General features: G+C 43.5%; 1 protein-coding gene across 2 annotated transcripts; it reads left to right on the top strand.

The window, feature by feature from the left end:
* The first annotated feature begins 292 nt into the window (after window positions 1-292).
* Window positions 293-10,403, top strand: pou1f1 (POU class 1 homeobox 1). Of its 2 annotated transcripts, XM_014165025.2 has the most exons (8): window positions 293-443; window positions 6,661-6,827; window positions 7,944-8,105; window positions 8,366-8,464; window positions 8,593-8,835; window positions 8,940-9,104; window positions 9,206-9,266; window positions 9,395-10,403. In XM_014165025.2, the coding sequence occupies exons 2-8, from the start codon at window positions 6,689-6,691 to the stop codon at window positions 9,600-9,602; spliced, it is 1,077 nt and encodes a 358-aa protein (XP_014020500.2). In that variant the 5' UTR covers window positions 293-443; window positions 6,661-6,688; the 3' UTR covers window positions 9,603-10,403.
* The last annotated feature ends 484 nt before the right edge of the window (window positions 10,404-10,887 follow it).

The following is a 10,887-nucleotide window of genomic DNA, read 5'->3' as shown; positions in this document are numbered from 1 at the left end:
CCTGTGCATTTTTATTTTAAAGTGTATAAATATATAACCCTACACTGCATTCTTTGCATTATCATGATATCATTGTTAGCTGTATCTGTGTATGTAGTCGACAGCCTATCAGTAAAGTATAGTACCCAGACAGCTATGACTATGGAGGGAGAGAGGGGGGACTCGGGTGTGTTCGTGGTGTATATTGATAGTAAAATAGATGTATCTTTAAACATTCAGCATTGAGTCCGATAAATATATTTACCAGTCCGATAAATATATATCACCAGTCAGATATATATATATACTACCAGAGCTGTATTTCAGAGGGAGCAGAGAGAGTGTTCAGACTGATGAGGTGCAGTGTCTGGGAGGTCTGGAACTGTAGCTACAAAGGAAAGAGAAAAAGAAAGAGAGAGATAAAATAAACCAGATTGACCAGAGAGATATGCCCTGATGGACTGGTAGGTCATATTCTGATAACTTTCTACATTTCTCCAGGGGAAATTTTCTTTAAAAGCGGGCTATGACTGATTTGTCTCCTTGCTCACAAGGTTTCTGTGGTAATAGAGAATTTCCTGTTCTCAGTAACCAATAGAGCATTGATCTTCTTGTTTGTTTAACTACAGTATGCGCTAACTGTAGCAGGATGCACATACAAAAAAAAGGCTAAGATTACATTTTCATATTGATAATTATCCAGAAACGTTACTTTCTTTATGTGGCTCACCTTCACTCTACCATATTTCACTAAATTCAATCTTTTTCCTCTTATTGTTCAAGTCTTACCAAATCCAACAGATATGACACCAGTAAAATGCCATGTAAACTGACCAAGGAATCACCACCAATGCACTTCCTGTAATCTGTGCAGTTGGGGACAAACAAACAAACAAAAACAGGCAATCTCGTTTGGCCGGAAAACATTTGGCTGTGACATTTACTAAATGAGAGCAGATGAATGGAGCAGAGTTGTATATCCAGGCTAACCTTTAGCTTGTTGAATATGTTGATGAAATTAGCCTCATACCCTGGTGCTACGTGTTTATGTAGTAGAGCTCAGAGGCAGTGAGCGCTCAGGGCAGATGCTGCACGATGGAAGCATAGGGTAGCTCTCTATATTCATCAGTTGGCGAGGCACTCTGCTATAGTTCAGGTTTGCATAATGGAAACAGGAGTTAAACATGACTCTGCTGTTTGGCCTCGTAGGGAAAACCACTTCAGTTTCAGGTGACATTAATGTCCCAGTTCAATATAATTACGTTTTGCTTGCGTAAAGAAAGTACAACTTTTATGTAAACTACGTACGCTTCATCTGCTTTTCACTGTTATATAACTGTACTGTATGATGACATTATAACGCCCCAGGAAATTATTTTATGTTACTTCATTGTAAACTGTATGAAAGCTACCAACATCCTTAACCCTTAACCACACACACACACACACACACACACACACACACACACACACACACACACACACACACACACACACACACACACACACACACACACACACACCTACCACAGATCACCTGGCCTCAGTACTGTACGGGGGCATGTGTGTATATGATGTGATACCTGTGAGAAGACGTGTATGTGTCCTGTTCCCACTGCTCTGGTAGATCAGGCTGTGTGTGTGTGTGTGTGTGTCTGTGTGTGTCTCAGTGAGGGGTCGGAACAGGGCAGGTGCTGGGGACAGGTCCCTGCCGGCTCATGGTCCAATCACTAATTAGGTTGAGGGTCTTTGTTCCTCCACCATGGGAAAGGCTCCTCTTCACAGCTCCCTAACCACTCTCTCTCTCTCTCTCTCTCCCCTCTCAAACCCCTCTCTCTCTCTACCCTCCCTAACCCCTCTCTCTCTCCCCTCTCAAACCCCTCTCTCTCTCTACCCTCCCTAACCCATCTCTCTCTCTCTCCCTCTCTCTCTCTCTCTCTCTCCCCTCCCTAACCCCTCTCTCTCTCTCCCCTCCCTAACCCCTTTCTCTCCCCTCCCTAACCCCTCTCCTTAACCTCCCTAACCCCTCTCTTTACCCTCCCTAACCCTTCTCTTTATGTTCCCTAACCCCTCTCTCTACCCTCCCTAACCCCTCTCTCTCTCTCCTCTCAAACCCCTCTCTCTCTCCCCTCCCTAACCCCTTTCTCTTCCCTCCCTAACCCCTCTCCTTAACCTCCCTAACCCCTCTCTTTACCCTCCCTAACCCTTCTCTTTACCCTCCCTAACCCCTCTCTCTACCCTCCCTAACCCCTCTCTTTACCCTCCCTAACCCTTCTCTTTACCCTCCCTAACCCCTCTCTTTACCCTCCCTAACCCCTCTCTCTACCCTCCCTAACCCTTCTCTTTACCCTCCCTAACCCTTCTCTTTACCCTCCCTAACCCTTCTCTTTACCCTCCCTAACCCCTCTCTCTACCCTCCCTAACCCTTCTCTTTACGTTCCCTAACCCCTCTCTCTACCCTCCCTAACCCCTCTCTTTACCCTCCCTAACCCTTCTCTCTACCCTCCCTAACCCCTCTCTTTACATTTCCTAACCCCTCTCTTTACCCTCCCTAACCCCTCTCTTTACCCTCCCTAACCCCTCTCTTTACCCTCCCTAACCCTTCTCTCTACCCTCCCTAACCCCTCTCTCTACCCTCCCTAACCCCACTTTTTACCCTCCCTAACCCCTCTCTTTACCCTCCCTAACCCCTCTACTTTACCCTCCCTAACCTCTCTCTTTACCCTCCCTAACCCCTCTCTTTACCCTCCCTAGCCCCTCTCTTTACCCTGCCTCTCCTCTCTCCTGTGTACCAGTACTCTCTCTCTCTGCTCCAAGAATCCAGCTCATTCCGTCCAGACATTAGTCTTTACAGTAGGGGACATTAGCGAGACTATTCACTGTGGTTAAAGGACCTGCTCCTCTGGAGATGGTTAGACAGCTAAACACCTTGCTGAGGACAGACACACATATTTGAACCGCAACTAAGCACCTTGCCAAAGGCATAGGGATAAACCATGATTTATCAATTCTGATAAAATGGCATTTTAGTGTGTGTTCACTGCTTGTTTTCTAAGCTTTACAAATCAGTTTGATCTATTAGGGTACATCAGCATGGCTTTTTACTCCTTGTGGTGTTGTGAGGCAGGTTGGAGCGTGCCCACATGATGCTCTGACTTCTGGCTAGATGATGACATCAGCTCACCTGCTGCCCACCTACAACTACAGCTTATTGTCTCTTAAACAACAGTGTGACTTCACTGGTTTAACTCTCACTATACTCATCACAAAAACAACAGCGGGACTGAAGTCTTTTCTCCAGCAGAGTGACTCAGGGCCAGAGAGAAACTCACGCAGGCACACGTCTCCAGATGAACTACTAATCAGAGATGATGACTTCTGTTGTCTTTCATGTGAACACAGTTAACACACATAGAACCCACACAATACACACCCAATACCAAGCTAATTCATACAATACTAACACAATACCAACCTGATTCATACAATACTAACACAATACACACCCAATACCAAGCTAATTCATACAATACTAACACAATACCAACCTAATTCACACAATACTAACACAATACCAACCTAATTCATACAATACTAACACAATACCAACCTGATTCATACAATACTAACACAATACCAACCTAATTCATACAATACTAACACAATACCAACCTAATTCATACAATACTAACACAATACCAACCTAATTCATACAATACTAACACAATACACACCCAATACCAACCTAATTCATACAATACTAACACAATACCAACCTGATTCATACAATACTAACACAATACACACCCAATACCAAGCTAATTCATACAATACTAACACAATACCAACCTAATTCATACAATACTAACACAATACCAACCTAATTCATACAATACTAACACAATACACACCCAATACCAAGCTAATTCATACAATACTAACACAATACCAACCTAATTCATACAATACTAACACAATACACACCCAATACCAAGCTAATTCATACAATACTAACACAATACCAACCTAATTCATACAATACTAACATAATATACACACAATACCAACCTAATTCATACAATACTAACACAATACACACCCAATACCAACCTAATTCATACAATACTAACACAATACCAACCTGATTCATACAATACTAACACAATACCAACCTGATTCATACAATACTAACACAATACACACCCAATACCAAGCTAATTCATACAATACTAACACAATACCAACCTGATTCATACAATACTAACACAATACACACCCAATACCAACCTAATTCATACAATACTAACACAATACCAACCTGATTCATACAATACTAACACAATACCAACCTGATTCATACAATACTAACATAATATAAACACAATACCAACCTGATTCATACAATACTAACACAATACCAACCTGATTCATACAATACTAACACAATACACACCCAATACCAACCTAATTCATACAATACTAACACAATACCAACCTGATTCATACAATACTAACACAATACACACCCAATACCAAGCTGATTCATACAATACTAACACAATACCAACCTGATTCATACAATACTAAAATATAAACACAATACCAACCTGATTCATACAATACTAACACAATACCAACCTGATTCATACAATACTAACACAATACAAACACAATACCAACCTAATTCATACAATACTAACACAATACCAACCTGATTCATACAATACTAACACAATACCAACCTGATTCATACAATACTAACACAATACCAACCTAATTCATACAATACTAACACAATACCAACCTGATTCATACAATACTAACACAATACACACCCAATACCAACCTAATTCATACAATACTAACACAATACCAACCTAATTCATACAATACTAACACAATACCAACCTGATTCATACAATACTAACACAATACCAACCTGATTCATACAATACTAACACAATACACACCCAATACCAACCTAATTCATACAATACTAACACAATACCAACCTGATTCATACAATACTAACATAATATAAACACAATACCAACCTAATTCATACAATACTAACACAATACACACCCAATACCAACCTAATTCATACAATACTAACACAATACCAACCTGATTCATACAATACTAACACAATACCAACCTAATTCATACAATACTAACACAATACCAACCTGATTCATACAATACTAACACAATACACACCCAATACCAAGCTAATTCATACAATACTAACACAATACCAACCTGATTCATACAATACTAACACAATACACACCCAATACCAAGCTAATTCATACAATACTAACACAATACCAACCTAATTCATACAATACTAACACAATACCAACCTGATTCATACAATACTAACACAATACCAACCTAATTCATACAATACTAACACAATACCAACCTAATTCATACAATACTAACACAATACACACCCAATACCAACCTGATTCATACAATACTAACACAATACCAACCTGATTCATACAATACTAACACAATACACACCCAATACCAACCTGATTCATACAATACTAACATAATATAAACACAATACCAACCTGATTCATACAATACTAACACAATACCAACCTGATTCATACAATACTAACACAATACCAACCTGATTCATACAATACTAACACAATACACACCCAATACCAACCTAATTCATACAATACTAACACAATACCAACCTAATTCACACAATACTAACATAATATAAACACAATACCAGGCACATCCTCTCCACTTCCCCTCCTAATCCTGCCAGACAGATGGTTAGAGTACAAACACACTTACAAACACACACTCTGCTTCTTTCACTACAAACCAGGTCAATCGCGTAAAAAAAGCTTAAATTAATTAAAATGTATTGCTAGAAGTTTTCTTAGTCTAGTATTCAGTTCTGCAGGGAGGGACATAGCTAGAAAGCTCATAAAGAAAGTATAAATGAAGTTTAAAACCTATAGATGTGAATGTTTGATACTATTGATGTATGTAGTGTGCCTTGTTTTTCCAGCAGCACTCATGACTATTCTGTCTTTACACATGTTACCCTAGCACAGTTTCTTCTCATAAACATAGAGTTTGAAATGGAATCAGATGGGAATATCTGTTCCCTATAGAGTCTGGTGCTCAGAATATCCATCCATATCATAAAAATAGCATGGAAATAGAGACAGACACCCAGAGAGAGAGAAATAAATGGATTGAGAGAGAGAGGGGGGGACCCAAAGAGACCCACCTAGAGAGAAGATTAAGTTACCCAATTCTCTCTGCTACTAATCCAGGCTTTTCCCGGCACTGGCTGGAGGGCTGGAGGCAGAGGGTCAGATACAACCACAGCTATGGGGGGTTGGGTGGGGGGTATTAACATGGATGAGGTGGCGGTGGTGGGGGGGCAGAGAAGGGTGGGGTATAAATACCTGCAGTAGACTTGCGGGTTTCACTCAGGTGGGCTCACAGGGAGGCCAGGGAGGAACACAGAGCAGATACTGGCCAGGTGACAGACACATGGGAAGCAGAAGGAGAGGGGACCAGCCAAGCACAGCAGCTTTTACCTGTCCAGGGAAGAAACCACAAGAAGTCAGCACCTGAGTGTCTACCTGAGAACAGCTAAGTGCAGAGAAGGTCAATCTTCCTGATCCTGTCCAGGTGAGAAGGAGGTCGTGAGATCATTGTGATGTCGTGCCAGGCGTTCAGCGCGGACTCCTTTACCACCCTGGCAGGAGACTCTCTGCCCCTCCTCATGCACCATGCCTCCGCTGCCGACTGCCTGCCCTCCTCCGCCTCCACACACACACACAACATGGTGTCCGCAGGTAACCTCTCACCCCGACCCCTAACCTCTGATCCCTGACCTCTGATAACACATTCTTTCTATACCTGTGAATCATTTCCAGTCTTCTAACAGTTGTGCTGGGTCCTGCTCTCTGTGGTGTAACTGTGTTGAAGGCTGCCTTTTTGCTCTGTGTGTGTGGGTGGATATTAGCAGAGCTGTTATAGCTGAACCCTGAACATCTCTCTTAGATGTTTGTAGATAGAACATCTCCAGCTCTTGGCCTTGGAGAGATTCCACAGATGTGGATAGAGTTGTGTGTGTGTGTGTAGAGAGCGTAGGTGGGGTGTTTGTGTGACCCCCACTGCTATCCGGGCTGCAGACTGACAGAAATGTATTAACTAACACCCCCACACTGGCACACGATTGCGCACACACACACACTGGGAGCAGGTAGCCTAGCGTTTAGAGCGTTGGGCCAGTAACCGACAGGTTTCTGGTTTGAATCCCTGAGCCGACGAGGTGAAAAATTGGTCGATGTGCCCTTGAGCAAGGCACTTAACCCGAACTGCTCCAGGGTCGCGTTGGCAGACACTGGCCGTGACTTGACTCTCCGAAGGGGGTCTCAGGGAGAGTTGGGATATGGAAAAAACACATGAAATAGCACCCCCCAAATGATTATTATTATTATTATTATTATTACACGCACACAAACACACATCTTACTTTACAGCTGAAGATGAAGATTTTGGACTGCATCTGAACATTGTCTGCACAGTTTCTCCCTGCTGTGTCTGTCTGTAGAGAATTATTACTGTAGTATGGAGGACAGTAGGAGTGTTATTAGCCTGTCCAGTTTGAGAGCTAAATTAACAGTCCACATTCACTACGAGAAATGACTTCCCCAGAAGAACACACCTGCTAACTGAGATCCAATGTTCTGTCCATCGTCATTGGAAAGGAACCCACACTATAGCTAATTCAACACTACAGCTTCTACAACAACGAATGTAAATCAACCACCATTCTATTGCTATCACTCAATACAGTTTCTTCCACAAGCAGGTGCACCCATGGACAATTACACAAGTACAGCAAAAAGCCATGTCTAAACTGATCTAAGGTCTCTCTCCCTCGTTCCCCCTCACCCTCTCTCCAGTCCCGTCAGGTCTGTCTCTCCTCCAGTCCTCCAAGCGTTCCCACATGCACCTCTCCACCTCCACCCTTGGCAACGCTCTCAGCAACGGTCCCCCCGGCCTGCACTACCCCGTCACACCCTGTCACTATAGCAACCAACAGACCACTTACGGCATGATGGCAGGTCAGTGATGATGGTGGTGGGGATGATGATGATGGTGGTGGTGGGGATGATGATGATGGTGGTGGTGGGGATGATGGTGATGGTGGGGATGATGATGATGGTGGTGGTGGGGATGATGATGATGATGGTGGTGGTGGGGATGATGATGATGGTGGTGGTGGGGATGATGATGATGGTGGGGATGATGATGATGGTGGTGGTGGGGATGATGATGATGGTGGTGGTGGGGATGCTGCTGATGATAACGGTTTCCTCCCTAGCTCAGGAGATGCTGTCTGCCAGTATATCTCAGACCAGAATCCTCCAGACCTGCAGCGTCCCGCACCCCAACATGGTCAACGGAGCAAACACACTGCAAGGTACACACACACACACACACACACACACACACACACACACAGCACAGCACAGCACACCCTTAATACAGCTACACTCCCCTCTAGTGGCTGTAGCTGGTATCACAGTTGATGTTTCTCCATCTATTTAGGTTCATTGGCCCCTTGTCTGTATAAGTTTCCAGAGCATGGTCTGGGTGGGGGGTCGTGCTCTCTGAGCCACAGTTTCCCCCCACTGCCCCCGGCCGTGCTGTCTGATGAGCCGCCCCTGGGGGGCACTAAGGACCTCCGCCTTAGGAGCCGGCCACCAGACGAACCCCCCGACATGGACTCACCTCAGATACGAGAGCTGGAGAAGTTTGCCAACGACTTCAAACTCCGCAGGATCAAACTGGGTGAGTTAGATAGCTAGTGTCTTTCTGTCCTGAACTGTTTAAAACAGTTACACATGCACACCCACAATGTAATGGCTGACTGTGTGTGTGTGTCTGTTTCAAAGGGTACACCCAAACTAACGTTGGAGAGGCTCTGGCTGCGGTGCATGGCTCAGAGTTCAGCCAGACAACCATCTGTCGCTTTGAGAACCTGCAGCTGAGCTTCAAGAACGCCTGCACGCTAAAGACCATCCTGGCTAAGTGGCTGGACGAAACAGAGCAGGCCGGGGGTGAGTGGACAACCATGATCTTACCCTGGGAGAGAGGGACAACCATGACCTTAAAGTAATGAATGACTAAGGATGTGACCTTAATGTTGTTCTTTCCACAGCTCTGTTTAATGAGAAAATGGGCATGAATGAGCGTAAGAGGAAACGAAGAACCACTATCAGGTAACTGCCCTCAATTTTCTCTTCTGCATCAGATACCTACAACATATTTTTCCATCAGGTAACTAACTACAGCTGTTTGATCAAACACCAGCTCCCTCTTTAAACACTGCATCCCTCTCCTCCTGTAGTCTGGGGGCTAAGGAGGCATTGGAGCGTAGTTTCGGGCAGAAGATCAAGCCCTCATCTCAGGAGATCGTCCGTATGGCCGAGGGGCTACATCTGGAGAAGGAGGTGGTCCGGGTCTGGTTCTGTAACCGTCGGCAACGAGAGAAACGGGTCAAGACCAGCCTTCACCACAGCTCCTACCTGATCAAGAACAGTCCTACCTATAGATAACCCTAACCCCTATCTGTCCTCCAATGCCAAAAAACCTTGAGTTCGGGTGTGACCTCATTCTTTAATTGGACCAAAAGCGTATTGTTCTTCAAGTGCCTGCAGCCTACTACCATTTCTCCCAGAAGTGCCCAAACCTACGTATAACAATTTATGATTCCATGTCTGGTCGTTGTAAAAAGAAATGATACCCATGTGTCTTTATCATGATCTATTTATCTGAAATGTAATATATAAAACTGAATGATTATGAATGTGTACATCTAATTTAATGACAGATGTGTTTTCAAGTCAGAGACATCTTCAACCTAGAGAGAACTATATAGAGACATTCTCAGACATTTCGATATGTAAGAAATCAAAACGCAATGTCCCAGTTGCGCGTGTCATTTTTCATACTTACTGATTTCTTGATGCATTTCCCATGAATAAATACATACAAACCAACAGTGTGGTGAGGACAGGAGATGATTTAAGTGATGAATATACAAGCACCTGTGTCCCTGTAGCACACTGGAGACATTATACTGCATCAGTGTAGAGCTGGGCTCAAAAGCAGGCCAGAAGTGCCAGTCATTGTCTTACAATCAATCATTCAGTACAGGGTAGATGTATACAAATAAAAAAGAGAGAGAAAAATATGATTTAATGAAACATTTATCAGAGATGCAATTAATTAATTCATGGATTGTGCACTGACATGCATTTAATGTAATGATTTGTTGATTAATTTATTAAGCAGCTGGTGTTTCCGAGAGCCCAATAAAAGGGAGCTGAGCACCCTGCGCTGCATGAGTGACATTTTACACATTCCCTGATTTATTGTGTTTTTGTGAATACAAACATCCAGCCCACTAGTCAACATGTGCATACCGTGCTAAACTCACCCAGTCATTATAACTGTAGAGTGGCTCCTATCTTATAGCTCTCGGTTGGAGGAATCTCTGAATTCATCTCCATAGCCCCTTCCCCCAGGATCCATTCACTCTCTCATGTCTTCATTGGGATATACTGGGAGAGCAGAACTGTAGGAATCTAGACAGAGTAACCTCAATAGGACAGGCATGAAATAAGGATAACATTAGAAGGGAGCATGCTCTGTGGTCTGAGAAAAGGTGGGATGCACTGTGGCACTACTGATACTGAGGGCCCTACATAATGAGCTCTACATGCTAATTCACAGCCTGTGGTATATGGCTGCGCTCTCCAGCGGGACAAAGCTCTGTGTGAGTGTGTCAGGGCTGGGGTCAATTCAGGGAGTAAACATTAGTAACCGTTCCAAATTTGA

The sequence above is a fragment of the Salmo salar genome, chromosome ssa21 (genome assembly GCF_905237065.1).
Source record: "Salmo salar chromosome ssa21, Ssal_v3.1, whole genome shotgun sequence".
In the NCBI taxonomy this organism is placed as follows: Eukaryota; Metazoa; Chordata; class Actinopteri; order Salmoniformes; family Salmonidae; genus Salmo; species Salmo salar.
This window is presented reverse-complemented; position numbering and strand designations above follow the sequence as displayed.